Consider the following 24,377-nt stretch of genomic DNA (forward strand, 5'->3'; position numbering starts at 1 on the left):
GGGGAAGGGAAATAGCTCGGCGATTGGATTACACAACAGAGATGGGCTGGAAGCATGAAATATTCCAGGCATTTAGGCTCCATGCAAAGGCAACAATATTCATTCAGACCCTGAAAAAAAAGTACTTTTGAGGGAAGAAGGGGGGGGGGAACCCATGATCTCAGCCCAGCGCCCCCAGGGAAAGGAGGGGAAATCAGAGATTGGGCACCAGGAAATTGTTTGGTCTTCACTTCTTTGGGGTTGGGTTAAATGAAAGTGGTTTCTGTTTGGTTGCGGGGAGGGGGGGAGGTTGTTTGGTTTTTCAAAAAAGATGCTCAGAGAATTAGACCCAAATCACTGGAAGAAAAATTGCTGGGGGGGGGGGGGATGGGAGCTCCCACGTGGGAATGGGGGCGATGGAGATGGGAGCTGATCCCTTGGGAATGGGGAGGGGTGGAGATGGGCTCTCCCACTTGGGAATGTGGGGAAGGAGATGCGAGCTGATCCTTTGGGACTGGGGGGGGGGGCGGGATGGAGATGGGCTCCCCCACTTGGGAATGGGCCTAGGTGGGATGGAGATGGGCTCTCCCACTTTGGAATGGGGGGGTGGAGATGGGAGCCAGCTGACCCCTTAGGAATGGGGAGGATGGAGATGAGCTCTTCCACTTGAGAATGGTGGGATGGAGATGGGATCTGATCCCTTGGAAATGGGGGGATGGAGATGGGCTCTCCCACTTGGGAATGGGGCGGGGATGGAGATGGGAGCTGATCCCTTGAGAATGAAGGGTTAGAATAATAGAAGATTAGAGTTGGAAGGGACCTCAGGAGGTATCTAGTCCAACTCCCTGCTCAGAGCAGAACCAACCCCTACTAAATCAGATAGGATAGGAGGGAACTACCTCTTGGGATGGGGGGGGATCAGGATTGGAACTGAGGACCCCTTGGGAAGGGGGGTAAGGCCGGGAGCTCCCTCTTGGGACCCTGGGTGGGGGGTGGGGGAGAGATCATGTTTTCTTTCCACCTCCCCTGGCCTGTCTCATTTCCTCCCTCAGCCTCTGCAGCTCAGAGGGGCTCGGGCGACCCCCCCTCCAGCCGCCCCCAGATTCCCAGGAATGTCCGAGATGGAGAGAAGGGGGAAATTGAATTTGGAAATGAACATGGGGTGGGGGGGGGTGAGACCAGAGAGTGGCCAGGGGGAGGAGCCGGGGGGAGCCTGGAAGGGGGGCAAGAGGAGAGAGTTTTGGGGGGGCCAAAGGGGGGCCGGAGCGCAGCGGGGGTGGGAGCGGAGCCGAGCAGCGCTCAGCCCCCCCCCCCCATCGCTCGGGGGTGCCAGGGCTGCAGACACCTGGCGCTCCGGGGCCAGCGCTGGAGGCAGGTTGTGGGCTGGGCAGGGTATTTAAGGGCTGAGGCCGTGGGGAGGGAGCCCAGAGCAGTCGGGGCGCAGCACGGTCCGGCTCCTCCCCTGCCCAGCCGGCCAAGATGCTCCCGGGCTGCTGGCTGGTGTCTGCGCTGCTGCTGGTTCCGGGCTCCTGGGGCGCCCTGGGCCAGTGTCCCAGCTGCGAGGACGGGGACCCCCCGGCCTGCGCCCCCCGAGCCGGCTGCCGGGCCCCCGAGAGGGCAGCGGCGGCGCCCCCCGACAGCGCCAAGGCGCCCCGGGAAGCCTGCGGGGAGAAGGGCTGCGCCCGGGCGCTGGGGGAGCCGTGCGGGGTCTACTCGCCCAGCTGCGCCCGGGGACTGCGCTGCATCCCCCGGGCCGGGGAGCGGACCCCCCTGCATGCCCTGCTGCACGGCAAGGGGGTGTGCCGGGCCGTGGGGGGCAGGAAGGGCAGCCGCAACCACACGGAGCCCGAGCCCCCGGCAGGTGAGTGCGGGGCGGGCTGGGGGGAGCGGCCGCGGCTGGGGTTCGGGGCTGAGCCCAGATCGGGGTGGGGGGATCCTTGGAGACCCTCCTCCCCAAGCTGGGCTTCGGGGTAAGGGCACAGGGCAGCCCTCGCCGAGGTGCGGAGCCCAGATCGGGGGGCTCCCTGGTGCCACTTAGCAGCACCCCCAGGAGGTGGGGGGCATCTCCCTGGTTTCTAAGGGCAAAGGCTGCAGCTTTCTCCCCCCCCCCCCCCTCCCGGACCTGAGTCTCTTTCCTCCCCCTGGAGGGGCAGGAGAAGATGGGTCCTTCCACTCGGGGGTTGCCATAGTGGGGTTCCCTGGCCAGGGGGCGCACCCCCAAGGGAGTGGCTGGGCATTTTCGCTCTCCGGCTCAGGGGTGGGGAGGGTTCAGACCCCGGGGTGCTGCTGTAGGAGACCTGGGGGCGATGGGGAGGCTGGGGGGCTCCTTGTCTGTAGCCCAGCACAATTGGGAAAGGAGGGTGGAGAGGCTCTAAGGGGGTCGGGTCCTGCTTGATGCTAGGGGTGTGTGTGGGGGGGGTGTCTAGTGGGAGCTGTCTGAGAAGTGGGGCGGGGGTTCTCTCCTCTGAGCTGTCTCTACAGAGGGCAATATGCAGCCATGCTCACCCCTGCCTCAGCACCTGCAGGTGCCAATGGCCCATGGACGTTCCCAGCAGAAGTCCAGCAGGATCACCTCTACCCCCCCCCCATGGAGGTGTCCCTGCCAGGTGCCCTGATCCAGCCTGATCCCCCCCACGTTTCTGTGCTTATGAAGTGGGTTCAGCCTCTTGGCTCCCTGAATGGGAGAATGGGCACGTGGGTGGATATATGGCTTGGGAAGGGGGACAGGCCCTCCCCTGAGCTGTGAGGGTGGGAGACGGGCCAGGGCCTCGTGGCGCTAGGTGCTGTACAAACACAGACAACCCCTGCCCCCAGAGAGCTCCCAGTCTAGCTACCAGCAGGCTGGCCCCCAGGAGGGTGCTGCCTTGAGCCAAGCCTGGGAATGCGGCGAAGCAGGGGGGACCCAAGCAAAGGTTCCAGCCGGCAGTAGCTAAAATTTGCCAGCAGAGGTTGGTCTCTGAGGGCCAAAGGCAGCTAGATGGAGGGTGGCACCATTGCATGGGAGACTGGGACCGAACTTCCCCCAAGGTGCCTGGCTCAAAGCTCAGCGTTCTCAGCAGGCACTGGTCCGGGGGCAAGCCCCCTGTCCTTGGCCGGAGAGAGAGGAGCTGGCATGGGGGTGTCAGATGGCAACAGACAGGCTGCAGGGAGCTACCCAGAGCTAATCCTCCATCAGGATTCAGTCGAGTCTTGCAGACCCCCCACGCCGGCTGGGGGAGCTCGGAGGAAAGCGATGGAGGAACACCATTGCCTTGTAACAAACTCCACCAGTGGGAGAGGGCTGTGTATCAGGGATGGGGGGGTCCTGGCTGGGAGACCAGGGCAGATCTGAGCCATCCATCCAAGCAATGGCATGAAACACAGGGCCAAATCCCTTCCAGAGGGGGTACTCAGAGGAACCTCAACTTCTTCCCCCCCATCCCCTTTGAAGAATGGTGCAGCCTAAATTCTCTCCTGCTGCTTGCACCCCCCACCCCCCAAACTTCATGCCTGGCTCTTCCATAATAAGAGAGCCAGTAAAAAATCCCCCCCCCCACTCTTGGAGAAAAGCCTAAATCTTGAGCCTACCTTAAACTGACTGTGTCTTAGCACCTGGGAGCCTTAGTCCTAGACCTAAGGTGCTAGGTGCTGTACAAACACAGGACAAAAATGTTTAAGAATCCAGGCTGGGAGGGTGAGAGGGGTGAGACCCGGCCATGGTGCGGCTGCAGAATCCAGCGGTTTGCTCCACCCCACTATAAAGCAAAGGTTTTTCTCCAGCAGAGCAGAGATGCCTTGAGCAATTCCACCCAGGGCTCAGGCAGCCGGGGGGGGCTGCTGCAGATGCAGAGGTGGTGGTGGGAGGGGATGTCCATGGCCATTCAATGACTCTGCGACATCCAAAGCTGCTTCCTGGCATGTGCCACCCACCCTGCAGCGGCTACTGTATTGAGGGACCCTGTCTCTTTGGGGAAGGGCGGCTAGATCTGGGGGAGTAGTTCAGGCCCATCTGTGGGTTTGTTGTCAGTCACCCATTCCTCTGTCCTGCTCACCAATCCAAGGAGCGCTGGCTCCCCCCGGTGTTGGAACATGGGAGCGCAGGAAGGGACGCTCGATATTGGGCACTGCGAGAAAAACTTTGTTGGGGCGCTTGGCGAACAGTAATTTGGGGCAAGATTCCCTCCCCTCCCCCGGGAGAGTTCAGGGCTGGATTTTCAAGCACTCAGCACCCAGCCTGCACAACTTTCGGTGAACCTGGGCACTGCTGCGGGGTTCTGGGCACCGGGCCCCAAAGGGCTGAGGTCCACCCAGCTCCTAGGTTCATGGAGATGCAGGTGCTCCGTGGCGCCGGGGCCTGGGTGTCTCCAAGGGGACTGTGACACCCAGAGTTAGTGGTAGCTCCTGAAAGCAATGAGCTAATTGCACCCCCGCTCAGCCTGGGCTGGGGATGGTGGGGGGCTGCATGTGCCATGGGCACCCGGCAATAGGAAAGGATGCAGCAAACTCACTTCACCCAAGCGACCAGGTTGGTGCAGCTCAGGTGGCCCCTTTGCAGCCTCGAGGGGCCTGACCCCAGCAGAAGCCGCAGGGCCCTGTGCTGCACAGGACACTGGATGCAGACTGGGGTGGGGAAGGGCAGGGGAAGGTGCATGGCAGGCTGAGGCCTAAGCCCCAGGTTCTGTCTCCCTGTCCTCCGCAGGGGAGAGCCGGAAGGAGAGTCGCAGGGTGAGCCACCCCACGCTGGCGCCTCTGGCCCCCCAGCACCACGGCCCCCTGACGGAGGCGAACGGCGGCAAGGACCGGCTGCACCAGATCTCGCTGAGCAGCGACGGCAAGCCGGACTTGGAGACGGTGCGTTGCGGGAGGGGGCAGGGACAGGGCAAGCACGTGCCTGTGGAAGTCTGACGTGAGGCGTCTCCTGCACAGGCACCCAGCGCCGGTAGAGAAAACACCTGGGTTCCCCTGGCAGCGCTCCTGCAGCACCTCCGGCTGGCAATGGAGTAGCTGGGAGCTGCTGCCCTGCTCCCTACAGTGCCCCCTGCTGGGAGAGGCTGGGACTGAGTTTGTAGCCTACAAACAGCTGTCTCGGGCTCTGCAGTCCCTGGGCTGGAGTGCTCCTGCTGCAGGGAGATGAGCTCCCTGGCATGCTGGTTGCCCCTGTCGGCAAAGAGGAGGGCAGAGCCCAATGCATAGGCTGGCTGGGGCATGGGGGTGGGCAGGGGGGGAGAAGAGGCAGCTGTAAGAGCTGGAGGGAAAGCCCAGCGAGTCCCGCGCCTCCTGAGCTTGCAATCTGTCCTGTCCCCTGGCAGGCTCCATGCCGCATGCACCTGGCAGCCGTCATGCTGGAGCTCAAGGCCCCGCTGTACCTGAGCGGAGAGGACATCTTCATTCCCAACTGCGACACCAAAGGCTTCTACCGGAAAAAACAGGTAGGGTAGGAGCCAGGTTCCCCTGGGCTGGGGCACCAGGAGTGCTGGATGGAGTCAGAGCCGTGAGCCCTCCAGGTGCAGGGCATTGGCGGGGAGCCAGTGAGCAGCTGCCCAGACACAGCATTGGACTGGCTGGTGATCAGCCCAGTGGGGCACTGACCTAGGGTGACCAGATGTCCCGATTTTATAGGGACTCCCAATTTGTGGGGGCTTTGTCTTATACAGGTGCCTATTACCCTGCCATACCGAATTTTCACACTTGCTGTCTGGTCACCCTACACCGACCTCTGTGTCCAGCCACTGGCCCAGCCAGACCTATGTCCTGTCGGCTGCCCTAGAAGATCAGTGCATGTGTCTTCTACCGCCCCCTGCCATACCGGGCTAGTGCCTGGGGCCATCTGGCTGTTACCCCAGAACAGGCACCGCCAGCTCCAAACAGCCAGAGATTTTAAACCAGGTCCCCCCAACTCCTGAGCTGGGCTCTTTTTGCCCATCTGGGTTCTCATCCTTTACAGGACAGCACAGCCTAGTGGATACAGTACCATTGCTGCCCTTCCCCGTGCCTCAGTTTCCCCATCCATATGTAAAGCACTTGGCAATGGAGGGGTGGCAAGTGCTAGAAGAAAAGCTAGAAGATACCAATCTCTAGCTCTTCTCTGGAGCCATGAGGGTTAGAAACATATTCCCAGTCTCTGGAAGGATCTTCAGCTTTCATTTAATGGTCCCATGACTCCAGGAGCTGGGGTTTCGTTGCAGGGGGTGGGGGTGGAAATGCCTCAGATTCCAAGACTGTCGATCAGCTCATTGGTATGTCCTCTCTCACAGCCGCCCTCCCCCTTGTCTTTTCCTCTTCCAGTGCCGGGCATCCAAAGGACAGAGGCGAGGCCAGTGCTGGTGTGTGGATAAGAAGGGCCACCCGCTGGCCGGCTCGGGGGGGCTGGAGGGCAACCCCCATTGTCTGCCCAACGGGAGTGACTGAGGGGGGTGGGCTGGGCTCGAGCGGGGCTGGAGGAGGCTCAGCCTCATAGACACTGCGGGAAGAAGAGCCCGAGGATGCAGAAGCATTTGCCTTTAATTTATTACCTGGCACCGTGGCTGTTGGGAGGAGCTGGCCTGAAGGCAGCTTGGGGGCGCTGCCCTCCCTGGGGATTGGCCTTTTCCCCCCTTCCCCATTCACACCCAGGACTGGCTGGGCACAGGTGGCAGGGAATAGCCCTGCACCTGGCCCCTGGGGAGGGGTGGGGCTGGGCTAGCAGGGCTCCCTCCACCCCATGGCTCTGGGGTAGCAGCCTGGGGTCCATGCCGCTGCTTTGGGGGTCTGCTAGGTGTTTGTTCAATAAGCTATTGGGAGTGGGGGGAGAGGGGGGGTCTGCAGCATCCCCAGGTGCTTCCAACCCTCCACCCACAGCTGCATTTTCTACAATGGGGAGTTTCCCCCTTGGACTGGGTTGGGTGGGTGAACTGCTTTTCTGGGTGGGGAACAATGAAGGCTGGTATTGGAAGAGTGCTATTAATGTTGGCGCTTGGTGGGGGGGATACGATGGGAAGGGCAGCATGGTTTTGGGGGACAGGCTGGAAACAGCCAGCAAGAGCTCACCCCTGCACCCCCAAATCTCAGGATCCCAACCCCCACCCGTCCACACACCCTGAGCTGCAGTTGGGCGCCAATTAAGAAGCTGGGAGAGGGGCAGGGAGAATGGGAGGGGAGCAAGGGATGGGGGGGTCGGATGTGGGACAAGCAACCTTTCACTTTCTGACCTTCCTCCTGACAGCCCTCCCCGCCCCAGGAAAACTGCTGGCTGGGGAGAGTCCTGCAGCCAGCTGGATGTGGGGGGCACTGGGGTAGAGGCAGCTGGAGCGGGAGTCAGGGCCAGGCTGCGCCACCCCCCCTCCCCCATCCCACAGCTCTGCTTTTGCTGTCACCTGTCCTGCAGCTCCTTTACCTTAATGCGCTCTCCTGAGGATTGTTGGATGCTTCTGGGATATTTTTATTTTAAATAAAGCTGAGTTTGGTTTTTGGAGGGCCTGGCGCTCGTCTTCTTTCTGCTGTGCTGCCCTCCTGGTGCCCTCCAGACCCCACCTTAGAGCTTGTCTAGCTGGGGAAATAGGCTGTACCAGAATAACTAACCGGCCCTTAGTCCAGTTAGATGTCCTGGCGCCCATGGCCAGTCCACGCTACAGCCAGGCTCTGCCAGCGTAACCCCTGGTAGAGACACAGTTATGCCACCCCGACGAATGACAGACAGCATCTACATGAGTTCTTTTGCTGGCACAGCAATGCTGGATAGGGGAACGTCACCACACCTTTGTCCCGCAGACCTGGCCTATTTCAGTGTGGACTCTCCACCTGCCTTTGGAACAGGGCCCTCTCTTAGGGCCACGTGTCGTGATGCTCAGCCATCCCTTTGGTCAGGTTGGTACTGATGAGAGTAGCAGCGACTTGCTTTTCTTTGGTCGCACTCAGTTCCATTGGCGGAAGGAGCATCCATCAAACTTATGTGGCCCTACCTGCTTCCTGGAGTCTGTCAGCAGCCCTCTGTTTAATGAATGCTATTGACAATGCGGATGAGATCCGCCCGGAGTGGCTGAGGCCAGTTGGAAGAGAATCAGAGCCATCGCTTGAGCCCCAGTGTGCAAAAAAACAAACAAATGGGGGGCGGATATTTTATATCCTGGGCTCCTGGGCTGGACCACATCTCCCATGGTGTACCATGGTTCCCCTTGTGGAGAGAGGAGGCAGTGGCTCATGGGAGATAGAGTCCAGCTGAGGAGTCTGGCCTGTAGAAGAGAGTGAGGGAATGAGGCATCTGAACTACAACTCTCATGAGGCCCCATGGCAGCATCGCAAAGAACATTTTGTTGGCTTTCACATGTTCGCTTGTTTTACCAAAAAAAAATATCAGCCATTCCTGCAGGAGCAAAGCCGGACTGTGACTAGATTTACTTAGTGGAACACCTAATGTTCCATCAGGAAACAGTTCAACAGATCATTTTCAACCAGCCCGGATGAGATCTCTGTCCCCCCCTTGGGGGTTCCCTCCAGGGGCAGATGGGGGGCAGGTGAGAGTTTCCAGGTCTGGCCCTGCCCCAGAGTGGGCTGGAGGCCTTTGGCTAGGGGGCTGCCAACTGGGGATCTGGCATCAGCACTAAATTGGATTCAAAGATTTCTTTAAGTGCGGGCAGGGCCGTAAAATGTAGCTTCTTCCAAGCCAGCCCCAGCCCTGCGGCTGGAGGGCCTGAGAGCTCAGCCCTGCAGAGGTATCGCCTCGGTAACCCTTCATCAGTTGCCGATAAGAGCCCGGGGCGGTTGGCTCAAAGTTCCCCCTCAGCCCCAAGAGGCCTTAGCCCTGCTGGGAAGTCCAAGGCTGCCAGACAGGCTGAATGCCAGCAGGGTGCTGCCTTGTACAGCCAACGGGTCCATTTGGCTCACCCCCCGCCCCACTGCAGAGTGGGAGAAAAAGGGGCAAAGATGCTTCTTCATGGAGGAGGGTGGGTTGTTCTGGGGCATGAAGGGAACAAAGAGGGGCCCCATGGTGTGGGGCAGAGACAGCCCCTTGTGAGGGGGGGCAGAGGGCGGAGGAAGGGTGGTGGTCCCTAAGCAGCGGTGCCTAGCACGAAGATGTTTGAATCGTCACTCTGGAACGTTGCGAGGCTGCGGGCCAAATGACTCACTGGTGTAAGCAGGCGTGACACCCTCTCCCCTCCTGGGAGCTTCCTTAGACCTAATGCTGATCCCTTTCCCTTCCCCGCCTGAGATGCAGCCAGCTCTGGGGAAGAGCATAGCAGCTGTTCAGTCACGGTGTAGGGCAGGGAGCAGAGATGAGCGCTGTGCCCCAATAAGATCACAGGGGGAATAGAGATCAGCAGGGGATGGGCTAACCGGGAGCCCAGCCTGGCACCCATCCTGCTCTTTCTTGCTGCAACTTCCCTGCGCAAAGCATGCTGGGAATATCCAAGAGCCAGCGGTACCCACAATCAGCAAGAGACAGGGATGCGGCTCTGAGTGTCTCCACACCGGCCCATAGGGGAGCAAAGGTACCAGTCTAGGTGCCTGCTCCACCTCTGCCCAGGCCCATCCCATGTGGCGGGGACCTGATGATTATGTGCCCAAAGGCAAAGTTTTAAAGTGTGTGTGTGGGGGTGTGACCCCGGCTGGGGGCAGAGGTTGGAACCACAGGCCCTGCTATCTCTGCCCTGATAAGGGCTTTATCTTATCACCCCTGCGAGGAGGGTCCAAGGCTCCCATCTCCAGCCTGGATCCCAGAGTGTAAAAACTCCTCCAAGGACTTTACCCCCCTTGCCAATCAGCTGACCGGACAGGGCCCAGCGCTGGGAGGGCGGCAGTCCCGGGGGAAGAAGAGGATGGTAGCTCTGGGGCGGCCGCTCTGACCCAGTTCCATTCCCTCCGGGGCTGACATGGAGCAAGGCCAGAGGGCCCCTGGCAGAGCCAGGCAGAGGAAGAGAGCGGGGCGAAGGCAGGAGGAAGAGGAGGAGACTCAGGGGCTGGACGGTGAGGAGCAGGGGCAGAGCGGGGGCGGGGGGATAGGAAGGAGGAGGAAGGGGAGGTGGGGTGCAGCATTTCAGGAGCTCTGGGCAGGCGCCCAAGTATAGATGGGACCTGCCAGGGCATCAGAGCTGGGGGGGCGGTGCCTGGGTCCAGAGCAGTGACTGCCCAGCGTGCAGCTGTTGGGGACAGCGCAGCCTGGGGCATGTCACTGGTGCCTGGGGCTGGAGCAGCGTGTGCCCGAGCGGCATGTGCCAGGTCACAGCCGTGTGCGGGTGACTGGTTGTGGCATGTTACAGCCATGTGGGTTGCCAGGTACCTTGTGGTGAGCATCTGGCATTTCAGACCCATGTGCCCATGCCCAGGTAGCGGGGGGGGGGGTGTATTACCCAGCTGGGGTGGACAGGCAGGGAGCTTGCCAGCTCAGGCGTTTCCCCTCATCCTTTTACGACCCAGCAGCTGCAGTCCTGGGAGCTCCAGGTTCAGGCGGTGGTACCAGCCTGCAGTGGGGCTGGTACGTCAATGCCCCACCAGTCCCTGTGAGTCAGCCAGCCGGGCTGGCATCCAACCCCTCCTGCGGCGGTGCCGGCTCGGTGGGCTGGTTTCCATGGGCCCATCCCACTCCAATTCGCCTCTGTCACGGTACGAGATGGCACCAAGCCGTGGCGGAAATGGGGTGGGGGGGATCCCCAAACCTCCAGGCAAATGGGGATATTTCCGGCCCTGCCACGTGGCCATTTTATGGTGCCGGTGGTGTTGGTTGCCAAGGCATCAGGCCCTCAGAGAGCTGCCGACCCCTCTGGCATGGAAATGAGGGGCCCCCAATGCACCCCTGGCTCTGACAGGAGCTGCGCTATTCAGCACCTCCCCTGCAGGGGGCACCACCCAGCGGGTGACACGTGACTGACCTGCTGCCCCCTGCTCCCCCACCCCAGGGAACATCGAGCAACCGGAGAGTGTCACCAGCCTCATCCAATGGAGGAGACGCATGGAGGTAAGGCAGGGCTCCGCCTGGGTCTGGGGTGGGCAGCGGGGGCTACGTGGATGGTTGCTGGGGAAGGAGCAATGGCGGGGTCCCATGGGAGAGCCCATCCCCCCAGGCAGCTTGTCTCCTGGGCGGGTGGTGGGGGATCGGGGCCAGGGGAGGATGCTGATGGCTCCGGAGCAGGGCGCTGGGAGGAGCTGCCCCCCCCCCCGAGGCCCTGGCACCAGCTGGCAGAGCTGGTTGGGGGGCCGGAGGGAGGCAGCTGGGATGAGGGTGTGAGAAATCGAGGGGAGGGGGGAAGCACCTCCCAGGGTGCATGCTGGGATACTCTCTGGGGAGACCAGTCACCACCTTGTTCCCCCCTACCCCCACCCCGGGGCAGGTGGTGAAGTCGGAGCTGCTGGAGCACATGCAGGCGCAGCTCGGGGACCTGCTGGACAAGGCCGCGGAGGAGGCTGCACGGTGCTACCCGCAGCCCCACAGAAAGGCCCGGCTGGAGAGAGAGGACAGGTGAGAGCAGGGGGCGGGGATCCGCCCACCCAGCACCCCCACTCCTCCCCCCGGCTCTGGGGCTCCTCTCCCTGCCACCACGCGGCACCTCCATGGGGAGTCCCCTGCTTCGGGGATCTCCTTCCTGGCCGCCAGCCAACCAGGGATTCTCTCACCTAACCCAGAAGGGGGTGACTGGGGTGTGACACGGGGGATGGGGGCACTGACATGGCAGCGGTGCTGAAAGCCGGTGCCCCACCCCCTCCTGCCCAGACCCCACCCAGGCCCCCCTGCTGAGTAGGTAGAGTCATCCACAGCCTGGTCCGGTAGTGAGGGTGCTGGGCTGAGACTCAGGACACCTGGGTTCAAGTCCCGTTCCTGCTGCATGACTGTGGGCAAGTCACTGCCCCCCTCTGTGCCTCAGTTTCCCCTCCTACCCCATGTCCAGTTAGCCCGTGAGCCCATTAGGGTACAGGCTGTGTTGGCGTCATAGGGTCCGAAAGCCAGCATCTACTGCTCTGTTAACCAGCGCTTTAAGCATCAAACTGGAGACCCCCATGTGCTGATCCCCCTCGGGGGACACCTTCCGCCCACCCACCTTGCAGCTGGTGGGGATGGTGACTGGCTGTGACTATCCTAGAAGTGCAGTGCGTGTGGGGAGGTGGCTATGACAAGCCCCTTCCCCAGTCTGTGGTTACTGCTTGGAACTTCGTGGTGCCAGTGGACATGAACCTGGCTACTCCAGAAGCCCAGTCCCATGCAGCGTGAGCTGCAGGAGAATCCCCGTTAGCCATTAGCAGTGTAGGGCCTGTGAAACACAGCTGAGCTCTTCTGGTTCCACCCAGCAGCGGTGAGCATGCACCGGCTCATTAGAAAGGGGGGGGCATTGTCCTGGGATGGAAGGTGCACTAGAAAAGCAGCGCGCCGATTCGGGGGTGGGAGTTTCTCCCCCAGGTCTAACCCCAATCCCCGCTGGAATCCTTTAGGGGGAGAGGCTCCCTGCTGGAGAAGCGGAAGGTGTTCATCGACCGGCAGTCGCTGCTCGAGTGAGTACGGCCTGGCTTGGTGCAGCGGCGGGGAGCTGCACCTCGATGCCCAGGTGTGCCAGCCTGATGCAGGGTGACAAGGGGGCAGGGCCTGACATTGCAATACATCCAGCTGGGATGGACCCAACACCCACCCAGAGCCCTAAATCCCCAGCACAGGGCACCGGACAGGATGGACTCATCGCAGTAAGAAGCTATCCTGGGCCTGCTTAGGGGAGACTGGAGGGCTGCTCAGCGACCCTAGAGGCAACCAAGGAGTAGCTGGGGTGAGGGACTTCCCCTCCCACATCCAGAACTGCCCTCCCCCCACACCCGACATGGCCTGGAATGGCCCCTGTGCTGTTGGATCTTACAGAATGGGAGGTGGGGGAGACAGAGCTGGGGGGGGAAGCTGTGTGTGCCCCTAGGGGGACCCCTTGTGCTGGAGCTTCCATGAGTTGGGTCATTTAGTCAGGACACCTGAGTTCTCTGCCTGGCCGTGGGAGGAGAATAGGAGCTACTGGTTAGAGTGGTGGGGCTGGGAGTCAGGACTCCTGGGTTCCATTGACTCAACTCTGGAAGTGGAGTGGGGCCTAGTGGCTAGAGCTCGGGGGGGCTGGGAGTCAGGAGTCCTGGCTGTGCCACACTCTCAGACGAGTCTCTTTGCCACTCTGTGCCTCAGTTTACCCACTTGTAAAATGGGGATGACGATCTGCCTGCAGCTTTGTTATTGAAGGTTGGAGGACTTCCTCCCTCTCTCCCCCCCGCCAGCCAGGAAGAGGCTGTGGACACAGGGCGGGTGGGTCAGTCCTTTCCCTTCCCCTATTTCTGGGCGGGTAGCATGACTTCCCTGCCCGGCTCTTTTCCAGCGAGCTGCTGGAGGTGGAGCACTTCCAAACCATCTATCACATGTTCATTGCCGTGCTCTGTGTCTTCATCGTCAGCACTGTCGTGGTGGACTTCATCGACCAAGGGAGGTATGGCAGGAGGATCCCCGCTTCGCCCAATCACGTTTTTTTTTGCCTGGGGGTGTGGCCTGGGGGGATCCCTGCCCTGACCAATCAGAGCACAGTGTTCCTGGGGGAGGGTGGCAGGAGGATCCCCACCCCCAACCAATCACAGCCTTGTATGCCTGGGGATGTGGCAGATCCCCAGGGCTCCACAGCCCAGCCTGAGGGACCCCAGCTTGCACTAAAGAGGAGGAAGTGGCATTTTCTCCAGCCCCTTCTCTCCCCGCTCCGGGGAGACTCCCTCTGGGGTCGCCCCCTTCCTCTCTGCCCATCCAGCAATGACACCAGCAGGGCGTGTGGGAGGGGGGTTTAACCACGAGAACATGAGTTGGGCCCCTTCCCCTACACCACATGCGGCTCTTCAGAAGTTAATATGCGGCTCCTTGTATAGGCACCGACTCCGGGGCTGGAGCTACAGGTGCCAACTTTCCACTGTGCCGGGGGTGGGGGAACTCACTGCTCAACCCCTGGCTCTGCCACAGTCCCTGTCCCCACTCTACCCCTTCCTGCCCCCTCCCCTGAGCCTGCCGTGTCCTCGCTCCTCCCCCCTCTCCCCCAGAGCCTCCTGCACGCCACAAAACAGCTGATTGGGAGGTGCTGATCGGTGGGGCTGCGGGTGGGTGGGAGGCGCTGGGAGGGGGGAACTGATGAGGGGCTGCTGACGTATTACTGTGGCTCTTTGGCAATGTACATTGGTAAATTCTGGCTCCTTCTCAGGCTCAGGTTGGCCACCCCTGCCCTACACGGTGAGAATACGCGGCCCAAGGGCTTCCCAAGGGAGCACTGGCAGAAAGCCTGGGGCAGCCTTCGGCAGTGTTCGTAGGGTCAGGAAGGTCCGTAGTGTTTGCCATAGGGCAGTGAAGGTTCATTGGAGGGCTTTAGGGACACAAAGATCCCTAGTGAAGGTTCATGGAGCCATGAACACCCCTAGTGGAATGCGATAGGGCCCTGAGGGTCTGTAGGGCCACGAACACCCCTAGTGGAATGCCACAGGGCCCTGAGGGTCTGTAGGGCCACGAACACCCCTAGTGGAATGCCACAGGGCCCTGAGGGTCCGTAGGGCCACGAACACCCCTAGTGGAATGTGATAGGGCCCTGAGGGTCTGTAGGGCCACGAACACCCCTAGTGGAATGCCACAGGGCCCTGAGGGTCCGTAGGGCCACGAACACCCCTAGTGGAATGCCACAGGGCCCTGAGGGTCCGTAGGGCCACGAACACCCCTAGTGGAATGCCACAGGGCCCTGAGGGTCCGTAGGGCCACGAACACCCCTAGTGGAATGCCACAGGGCCCTGAGGGTCCGTAGGGCCACGAACACCCCTAGTGGAATGCCACAGGGCCCTGAGGGTCCGTAGGGCCACGAACACCCCTAGTGGAATGCCACAGGGCCCTGAGGGTCCGTAGGGCCACGAACACCCCTAGTGGAATGCCACAGGGCCCTGAGGGTCCGTAGGGCCACGAACACCCCTAGTGGAATGCCACAGGGCCCTGAGGGTCCGTAGGTCCACGAACACCCCTAGTGGAATGCCACAGGGCCCTGAGGGTCCGTAGGTCCACGAACACCCCTAGTGGAATGCCACAGGGCCCTGAGGGTCTGTAGGGCCACGAACACCCCTAGTGGAATGCCACAGGGCCCTGAGGGTCCGTAGGGCCACGAACACCCCTAGTGGAATGCCACAGGGCCCTGAGGGTCCGTAGGGCCACGAACACCCCTAGTGGAATGCCACAGGGCCCTGAGGGTCCGTAGGAGCACGAACACCCCTAGTGGAATGTGATAGGGCCCTGAGGGCCCGTAGGGCCACGAACACCCCTAGTGGAATGCCACAGGGCCCTGAGGGTCCGTAGGAGCACGAACACCCCTAGTGGAATGTGATAGGGCCCTGAGGGTCTGTAGGGCCATGAGCGTCCCTACGGCCCATGATACATGGCGGGTCCATGGTGCAGCTCTGAGTCCTGTGTCGCCCTCCTCTCCCCCTGCAGCTTAGTCCTGGACTTTGACCTCTTCATCTTTGCCTTCGGGCGTCTCCCCACGGTGCTGGCCACCTGGCTGGTCATGTTCCTCTATACCCTGCTGGTCCCCTACAAAGCCCTGCAGCTGTGGGCTGGCTCCTACCACACCGTGCGCTTCCCCCGCCTCTTCACTGCCATCCTCTGGGGGGCGCTGCTGGCCTGCCACACCACCGTGCTTGGCTTCTACCCCATCTACATGGTGATCCAGTACCAGCTCCCACCCGCATCCAGGTTCATCGTCGTCCTCGAGCAGGTGAGTGCCATGGGGCAGGGCAGGGCACAGGCAGGGCAGGAGGTCCCCATGGCTCAGCAGGACCAGTTGTCCTGTAGTCACCGTCCAGCTGTCCCGTACTCCTGCTGCCCCACTGTAGATGTCTTCAACCAGATGTTTCTCTAGGCAAGTTCCTGGAGTCTATTTGAGCATCTGGCTCCTCACACAGCCCCACAAAGCTAGGGTCATCCTACCTTCCGGGATGGGGGGCCCAGCTTCCACTGGGGGGGTCCACATGGGATGTAGGTAGAAGGGGGAAGGTTGGCGCTGTGACGGGCGCTAGCCAGATTCTTTGCACGGTGTCCATGCATCACTGTCTTTCAGGGAACCGGGGACTCCCCCAGCCCTGCTGCAGTTCTGGCTGGGGTGGGGCTATGGCTTTCTGGGGACAGGCCAGGTCAGGAGCATGAGCTGGGTTTTGCAAAGTTCCCTGTTCCCTCCTCTCCAGATCCGGTTCGTGATGAAAAGCCATTCGTTCCTGCGGGAGGCCGTGCCCGGCATCATCCATGCCAAGCCGCTGGACGGTGAGTACTGATCGCAGGGCCCCTCTCTGCCGGTACCCAGTGCCAGCCAGTGCCCCTCTGCCTCTCCCCCGGCACTCCCAACAGACATTTCCTAGCCACACGTTTGTTTTTCTCCTTCCAGGGGAGGTGAAGCCGCCTGCGATGTCAACGTACTTGTATTTTCTGTTCTGCCCCACGCTGATCTACAGGGAGAGTTACCCCAGGTGAGCCTGCTGCATGCCATGGCAGGGGGGGGGCTGTGCTGAGGGCAGAGAGATCCACACCTGGGGGCAGCCCCACTCCTCCCAGGCATGACCTGCTTCCCATGAGCATGCTGGGTCTGTGAGCAAGGGGGCAGGAGGGGGGGGGGGCATAGTCTGACGCTCCAGCCACTGACCGACTCCCTTCCCCCAGGACCCCCTACGTCCGGTGGAAATACGTCGCTCAGAACTTCGCCAAGGTGAGAACGGCTGCTTTCCTCTGAAATCCTTTCATAGCATTCGAGGCCAGAAGGGGCCCTTCCGGTCTGACCCCCTGCCTAACCCAGGCCGTTGCATTTCACCCAGATACCCCTACGTGGAGCCCAATCGGGCTAAAGCATTTCAGTCCTCGGGGGAGCTGAACTGGTGTGTGCCACTCGCAAAGAACAGGAGAGACCGTGGTGCCACCAGTGCCTGAGGCCCCTAGAGACAGGGGATTGATTAGGTGAGACATACCCAGATGTTCCCATGCTGCAGAGAAAGTCAAAAAACCCCTAAGGTCCTTCCCAGCCCTGATCCCTCAATCAATTAGACCCTGAGCATGTGAGGGTTGATCTACACTGACATCAGCAGAGCTACGTCTCAGGGATCAAATCCACACCCCGGAGAGGCGCAGCTATCCCAGGCTAACCCTTGGTGTAGACAGTGCTAGGTGGACAGAAGAATTCTTCCTCTTGTGGAGGTAGATTTACCACGTGGCTACCCTGAAGCGCTGTAGCGAGGGACGACACTGCAGAGTTTTAAGAGTAGACGTGGCCTTCCCACCAGCCAGGAATCTACAGAGAGGAGAACCGTCGCTCAGCCCTTTTCTAGAGAGGGCCGTGCGCGATGCCAGCTGGCAGAGGGGAAGGATGGCTATGTGGTTTCAATCCCCTCCTGCCCTGTGACACACTCCCCTGTGACCCCAGGCGAGTCATTCAGTCCCTTGGTGCCTCAGTTTCCCATCTGTAAAATGAGGATAATCGACCTTTCCCAGCAAACTTGTTTTTTGCTGGAAAATCGGGGGTGGGGGAGCCGGGGTTGACAAAACGTTTTCCGGCAGAAGTGTCTGCTTCCTGCGGAGAATTTTGACTTGGGGCGGGGTGTGTCAAAAAAATGCCCGAAAGTGGAAATGTTTTGGCGGAAAATTGTCGATTTTCAAATTTCCAACGGAAGACTGAAATTGGACCCCGGCGGGAAAAAATCCAGCCTCTAGCCCTTGTGGTTGCAAAAAGCCCACGTGGCCTGAGTGCGAGCGGCGCCGAGACGTCTGCCTGAGTCTGCAGACAGCCTGAGGCAATCGCTCAGGGAGGTGTGAACTGCTCCGGGCCTCTCAACTCCGATGCCCAGTGACAAGCATTTCAGTCTCGCTGAGGGAGGCTTCTGGGAGGAGCTGGAGTGGGGAGTGTCCCCAGATCTAACCCTGCGCTCCAGCAGAGCGTGCTCCGTCCAGGGGCCCTTTGTGAGGTGCGGGGGGAGCAGTATCCCTGACTGGGTCCCCCCGGCAGTTTCTGGGCTGCCTGTTCTATAGCTATTTCATCCTGGAGCGCCTCTGCATCCCCGTCTTCACCAACATGAGCAAGCAGCCCTTCAGCATCAAGACGCTGGTGCTGTCCATCTTCAACGCCACCCTGCCAGGTACCTGGCCCCTGGTCGCTCCCCTCCTGGGGTGGGGCTGGGGAGAGTGGGCGGAGCTGTGCAGAGCTGGGCGGGGCCATGTGGGGCCGGGTGCATGGAGGGGCTGTGTGGGGAGGAGGTGGTTGGAGCTGGGTGGGTGGGGAGGCTGTGGGGGGAGGGGTCGTATGGGACTGGGAGGGTGATAATTGCTGTAATTAACCAGCGGGCAAGGGTAGCTGGCCTGGGTGGCAGTGCCCCCTAAGGGTCGGGGCAATTGTCCTGTGGAACGGCGGGCGTGGAGGTTGGCGAGGCTGCGGCAATGGGAATTGGCAAGCGGTTCCAGGGCGTAGGGTGGGGGAGGAGGAGGCCCCGGGGGTGACAGACTGCACTGGGGTGGGGGGGGGGAGCCGTCCGGCCCAACCCAGACCTCTCCCCTCTCGCCACTGCAGGGACTTTCCTGCTGCTGCTGGCGTTCTTCGCCTTCCTGCACTGCTGGCTCAACGCCTTCGCCGAGATGCTGCGCTTTGCCGACCGGACCTTCTACAAGGTGAGCGGGGGGGGGGGGGGGCACTCTGGGGCCAACCCTGCCCCCACCCACCCTGACTTGGGTTGGGACCCATGGAAAGCCCGAAGGCCTCACCTCCCCACACCCCTGAAACCTCAGCCAGGGTGCCCCGTGCCAGGGCTCTGCCTGCCCTCTGCTGGGAGCTCCCGAGCTGGCTTGCAGTGCCCAGGCCCAGCTGGGCTGCCCTGTGCCACGGAGCTGGGAGGGGAAGGGGTGGCAGCTCTGTCTGGGGGCTACAAGCTGGGCAGAGGGCACCACCTTTGGAGCAGAGCTTCAGGGGCAAGGGGTGGGGGGACACCGGAGCGCCAGGTGGGCACCACGGGTGCTGCAGATGGGCGTGCACACGTGGGTGGGCGCTGTGGCACACTTGGCCCGGGCTCACTCCCGTCTCTCCCTCGTCCCTCTCCCTGCGTGCGCGCCCAGGACTGGTGGAACTCCACATCCTTTGCCACCTACTACCGGACGTGGAACGTGGTGGTTCACGACTGGCTCTACTACTACCTCTACCAGGACCTGTTCTGGGTACGTGGCCCTGGCGCTGGTCGGATGTTGCGGCCGTCACTGCAGAACCTGGCAGGGGTGGGGGGGAGTGTTTGGAGCCTTGTTCACCAGCCCAGGTGGTGAGGATGGTGCCCTTGGACTCAATGAAACGGGAACTGCTGATGATGCAAGGTGGCTTTGGGCTCTGAAAGGATCCTCGCTGCTCTCCGTCCAACTCAGGGTGCCAGGCGAGCAGCCAGAGATGGTCCTGGGCTGGGGCAGTAGACACCGGGAGGGGCACTTAGTGAGGCTCCCTCCTCTGGATCCAGCTCCCTGCTGCGGGGTGGTCTCGTGCAGCAGAAGGGATCTATGCAGTGATTGTGCGGAGCTGGGGGAAGGACAAGGAGGGGGGTCTCACCATAAGGGTGGCGTGGCACAAGACACATTCCTGGCAGGGCGAGGGTTAATAATAGGATGGGCCATCGGCCTGAGGGGAGCTGGGGTCTGGGACCCTGCTCCTTATGGCTCCTTGGTTCAGTGCCTTCTCCCTGCCTTCCAGCTCTTCAGAGGGAGGTCCCGGGTCGCAGCCATGCTGTCTGTCTTCATCACGTCCGCCATCGTCCACGAATATGTCATCACCCTCTGCTTCGGCTTCTTCTACCCCGTCATGTTCACCCTCTTTGCCATCTTCGGAGGTGAGCGCCGCCTAGTGCCCGGCTCCTTGGCCCCCAGGGCGAAAAGGGGGCAAATGGAGAGCACCTTAGCCAGCCCCCGGTAGTGGCCGATGAAGCACCGGCCGCATAGATGGGAGAGGATTGGGTGGGTCTCGGCCCAGTTCACACGGCGACAGGGTCACTCAGCAGAGATGGGGGGACCCCAGTGGGGTGGGGACAGGAGGCGTGTGAGATGGGGCAGTCACTGCCCAGCCTCCCCCTTGGCTCTCCCCTCAGTGATCTTCAACTTCCTGCTGAACGACAAGCGGAAGAGCCTGATCTGGAACATCATCATGTGGACCTGCCTCTTCATCGGCCAGGGCATCCAGGTGTGCCTCTACTGCCAGGAGTGGTACGCCCAGATCCACTGCCCACTCGAGCAGGTGAGGGCACCCGGGCCGGAGGCTGGTCTCGGTCACAGAGGGCAGATCTTACCTAGCTGCCATACCAGATGCCCCCGGCCTCATCGCGGGTCACTTATTTCCCTAATGCACTAGGGCAGCCTTCTCGTTTAGGCCCCTGGGTCAGAGCCTGTCGCTCTCGCCCAGTAGCTGTGGCCATCTCCTCGAGGCCGTGGCCATGGGCCTGTGTCTCTAGCGAGGGGTGTTGGCCCTCCCTGCTAGGCTGTGCCCACGCTGCAGGCCTCTCCCTCTGGCTCAGTCAGTTGGTTGTGTCCCCCTCCCTCTGGCCTGGCCCCGAGTCCATCACCCCCCAGGGCAGCAAGGGCCCGGTTCTGTCACTAATTGGATTTCCGGGGGGGTTCTCAACAGAAGACGTTCTGGGGGCTGGTGACACCGCGCTCCTGGTCCTGCCGCAGCTAGGGGCCCCTCTGGGTGCCGCCTTCCCCATCGCACCAGTAGACACCAGAGGACGCTCAGCTACGCCCAGGCCCACCGGACACCCCTGCTACCAAGAGCTCCTGCTGCCAGGATGCATGGAGGAGCGGCACATGTCCTTCTCTGCCCCTTTGGCTTCTTTCTTGCTCAGCGTGGCCAAAGCGGATCGGGCTGGACTACATTTCCCCCACGAGGCCGGGCTTTCGGTCGCTTCCCCAGGGAGGCTGTGGGCAAGAGGGCATTGCCAGTGGGCCTGGCTCTCTGGAGAGACCTGGGGTGGGGTGAGGAGCAGCTGCCACCCCAGCCATGCACCAGCGAGCCATACTGGACATTCTTGCACTGAGACAGCCCTGTGCACTGTGTGGACGGGCCAGAGCAACAGCAGGGGCCATCCCGTGCCTCAGCCCCGGGTTCAAGCCCTGCAGCTGGACTGTCTTTTCCATCCACTCCCATGGGGGAAAAGGCCACACAAGAGAATTCTGCACTCACACAAACGTGCCTGCTCCACCTCTGGATAAGACCCGGACTCTGGCATTGTCTCACCCTACAAATCATCGGGTGCTGATCCTGACACCAGGCACGGTTCCTCCATTCACACTCACCTCCCTAGGCAATGGACACGATCCTCTAGGCCAGCAGGTTCATCGACAGGGCAGTGTAGATCGAGGGGTCCGTGAGCAAGCGGCGTTCCCACCCTGCCCCCGAAACCCCATCGGCACACGCCGTGAAAGGGCAGAGCCCAGCCCTTTGGCTTCACTAACAGGGCAAGTCGCCGTAAACCCAGGTGCACTCCAGCCCCAGCTGGCTGCCCGTAGGGACCTGTCTGCCTGGGATGGTACCTCCTACTGAGCAGTTTTAGCACTACCTCTGCATCAGCTGGGCCCTGCGGCCATCGTCTCTCTCCCAGGGCCAGGCTTTGCTAACAGCAGCTCCCAGCCCTGCAAATGAAATTGAATGTGGATAAATGTCAAGTAATGCACATTGGAAAAAATAACCCCAACGATACACACAATATGATGGGGGCTAATTTAGCTACAACGAGATCTTGGAGTCATCGTGGATAGTTCTCTGAAGACGTCCACGCAGTGTGCAGCGGCAGTCAGAAAAGCAAACAGGATGTTAGGAATCATTCAAAAAGAAATAGATAATAAGACGGAGAATATCTTATTGCCCTTATATAAATCCATGGTGCGCCCACATCTTGAATTCTGCGTACAGATGTGGTCTCCTCATCTCAAAAAAGATTTACTGGCATTAGAAAAGGTTCAGAGAAGGGCAACTAAAATGATTAGGGGGTTTGGAACGGGTCTCCTATGAGGAGAGATTAAAGCTTGGAAAAGAGGAGACTTAAGGGGGGATAGGATAGAGGTATATAAAATCATGAGTGGTGTGGAGAGAGTGAATAAGGAAAAGTTATTTACTTGTTCCCGTAATATAAGAACTAGGGGCCACCAAATTAAATTAATGGGCAGCAGATTTAAAACAAATAAAAGGAAGTTCTTCTTCACACAGTGCACAGTCAACTTGTGGAACTCCTTGCCTGAGGAGGTTGTGAAGGCTAGGACTATAACAGGATTTAAAAGAGAGCTAGATAAATTCATGGCGGTTAAGTCTATTAATGGCTAGTAGCCAGGATGGGTAAGGAATGGCTTCCCTAGCCTCTGTTTGTCAGAGGGTGGAGATGGATGGCAGGAGAGAGATCACTTGATCATTACCTGTTAGGGTCACTCCCTCTGGGACACCTGGCATTGGTCACTGTTGGTAGACAGGATACTGGGCTGGATGGACCTTTGGTCTGACCCAGTACGGCCATTCTTATGTTCTTATGTTCATGCTGCTCCAGGGACATTGTCCCAGTAGAACTATGTCCAGTAGGAGTGTGATTTTGTTACCAATAAAACCATTGGTGTGGATTCCTTTATTGGTATAAAGGTGCCTTTTACCAGCATAGCTACCTCCCCTTGCAGTGTGGCCGAGTGGATTGAGGGTTGACCTAGGCCTCAGAAGACCTGGGTTCTGATTCCCAGCTCTACCACTGGGTGACCTTGAGCAAGTCACTTAGCCTTCCTGTGCCTCAGTTTCCCCATCTGTAAAACAGGGATAATAATAGTGCTCTCCTTTGTAAAGCATTTGAAGAACTACTGATGAAAAGTGCTCTATAAATGCTGGATATTATTATAGGCATTCTTATACTGATATAACTGCATCCACACCAGGTAGGTAGCCTGTGCTGCTTTAACTATACGGGTATAGCCGAAACGGTACAACTTTTGCGTGTCAACAAAGACAAGTTGTTGATGAATGGGGTGGGTAGGGGGAGAGAGAGCATGTGTGTCAATCGTATTAATATTGATAGCAGAACTGATCAAATTGTTTCCATTAAAGCATTTTCAATGAGAAGTGGCTTTTTGAACCATGCAAACAATTTTGGTGGACATTTTACTGTGTGTGGTTCCAAATTTTTCAGTAATTCATCAATTTGAAATATTTTTTTGTTTCCTCTCCTTCCCATTCTCTCTCTCTCCCACTTTCTCTCTCTTTCCCAACCCCGATTTCCTTCATTTTAGAGAGAACAGAGGGGGAAAGAACACTAAACATGTGTTTCATTGCAAAAATCCAATGTTTCCACAACATATTTTGAAACAAAGTGGAAAAAAATGTTTCATTTCCTTCTGAATTTCTCGCAGGAAATGCTCAGCGATTGGCAAGCAGCCCTAACAAATGGTGTGGTTTCTATTTGAAAAATAGAGTTTCTGTGGGGTAAATTTCCACCAGTCTAGCAAACCAGATGCCTCATCCCTGGATAAAGAATTCCTCCATAAAGGGAGCGACGTGAAATGAATTAAAAGCAAAATGTTATTGCAGCATCTTTGCAGGGTTGTTGTAGCCATGTTGGTTCCAGAATATATGAGAGTCAAGATCAGGGGTTCTCAAACTGGGCGTCAGGACCCCTCAGGGGATCACGCGGTTATTACATGGGGGGTCGTGAGCTGTCAGCCTCCACCCCAAACCCTGCTTTGCCTCCAGCATTTAAAATGGTGTTAAAGATACAAAAAAGTGTATTTAATTTATAAGGGGAGGTCGCACTCAGAGACTTGCTGTGTGAAAGGGGTCACCCGTGCAAAAGTTTGAGAACCACTGGACAAGATGGGTGAAGCAATATCTTTTACTGGACCAACTTCTGTTGGTGGAAGAGACAAGCTTTCGAGCTCCACAGAGCTCTTCTTCGGGTACGTGTAAATCTTCTGCAGCATCTTCGCTAGGTGATCTGGCAGGCAGCAAGTCCCAATGGACAGCCGCCTTTCCCTGCCCAACTCTGGTGGAAGAGTCGGGGCAGTTTGATGGGGGGCGGAGGGGGGGGGTCCAATCGTGCCTCAGTTTCCCCATCGGTAGGACAGAGGCGTGACACGTGTTAAGGGCTTCGAGCTCGCGAGGGGGATGCGGGGGGATAATCTGTTAATCTGGACCCGGAGGCGGTTCAGAGACGCTGCAGGGGGGAGCCTGGGTACCACGGGCTGGTTGGCGCGGGGCGTGTCCAGGGCTGGGGACCCGGGGGGGAGGGGCTGCCCCGCCCCGCCCCTATCGTGCTGAGCGCGGCTGCGGGGGGGGGGGGGGTTGGGAGCGACTTCCGCCCCCGTCTTTCATTATGTATGTAGCGCCGCTGCCGCGCGCTGCGCCCCCCGACTCGCGGAAAGCGTTCCACCCTGCGCGTGCGCAGTGAGGTGGACGCCGAGCGCGCGCGCG

The 24,377-nt window shown here is 59.8% G+C and overlaps 2 protein-coding genes across 2 annotated transcripts; both read left to right on the plus strand.

Moving 5' to 3' along the window:
- Nucleotides 1–1,404: 1,404 nt before the first annotated feature.
- Nucleotides 1,405–7,408, plus strand: IGFBP6 (insulin like growth factor binding protein 6). Its single transcript, XM_054012760.1, has 4 exons — nt 1,405–1,840; nt 4,658–4,809; nt 5,268–5,387; nt 6,244–7,408. The coding sequence occupies exons 1-4, from the start codon at nt 1,459–1,461 to the stop codon at nt 6,364–6,366; spliced, it is 777 nt and encodes a 258-aa protein (XP_053868735.1). The 5' UTR covers nt 1,405–1,458; the 3' UTR covers nt 6,367–7,408.
- Nucleotides 7,409–9,803: 2,395 nt separating this feature from the next.
- On the plus strand, nt 9,804–22,546 carry SOAT2 (sterol O-acyltransferase 2). Its single transcript, XM_054012963.1, has 15 exons — nt 9,804–9,897; nt 10,827–10,885; nt 11,259–11,386; nt 12,352–12,411; nt 13,260–13,367; nt 15,380–15,662; nt 16,129–16,204; nt 16,326–16,407; nt 16,598–16,643; nt 17,931–18,060; nt 18,489–18,586; nt 19,028–19,126; nt 19,644–19,779; nt 20,035–20,180; nt 20,568–22,546. The coding sequence occupies exons 1-15, from the start codon at nt 9,804–9,806 to the stop codon at nt 20,616–20,618; spliced, it is 1,596 nt and encodes a 531-aa protein (XP_053868938.1). The 3' UTR covers nt 20,619–22,546.
- The last annotated feature ends 1,831 nt before the right edge of the window (nt 22,547–24,377 follow it).

This window comes from Malaclemys terrapin, chromosome 23, assembly GCF_027887155.1.
Source record: "Malaclemys terrapin pileata isolate rMalTer1 chromosome 23, rMalTer1.hap1, whole genome shotgun sequence".
Lineage (NCBI taxonomy): Eukaryota > Metazoa > Chordata > Testudines > Emydidae > Malaclemys > Malaclemys terrapin.

Excerpts from the sequence above, each read along its gene's own strand:
- IGFBP6 (XM_054012760.1), top strand. The coding sequence starts at position 1,459 with ATGCTCCCGGGCTGCTGGCTGGTGTCTGCGCTGCTGCTGGTTCCGGGC. Across the intron at positions 1,841-4,657 it reads GGAGCCCGAGCCCCCGGCAG|GGGAGAGCCGGAAGGAGAGT; the intron begins GTGAGTGCGGGG and ends TGTCCTCCGCAG. Across the intron at positions 5,388-6,243 it reads GCTTCTACCGGAAAAAACAG|TGCCGGGCATCCAAAGGACA; the intron begins GTAGGGTAGGAG and ends TTCCTCTTCCAG.
- SOAT2 (XM_054012963.1), top strand. The coding sequence starts at position 9,804 with ATGGAGCAAGGCCAGAGGGCCCCTGGCAGAGCCAGGCAGAGGAAGAGA. Across the intron at positions 11,387-12,351 it reads CGGCTGGAGAGAGAGGACAG|GGGGAGAGGCTCCCTGCTGG; the intron begins GTGAGAGCAGGG and ends GGAATCCTTTAG. Across the intron at positions 18,061-18,488 it reads CTTCAACGCCACCCTGCCAG|GGACTTTCCTGCTGCTGCTG; the intron begins GTACCTGGCCCC and ends TCGCCACTGCAG.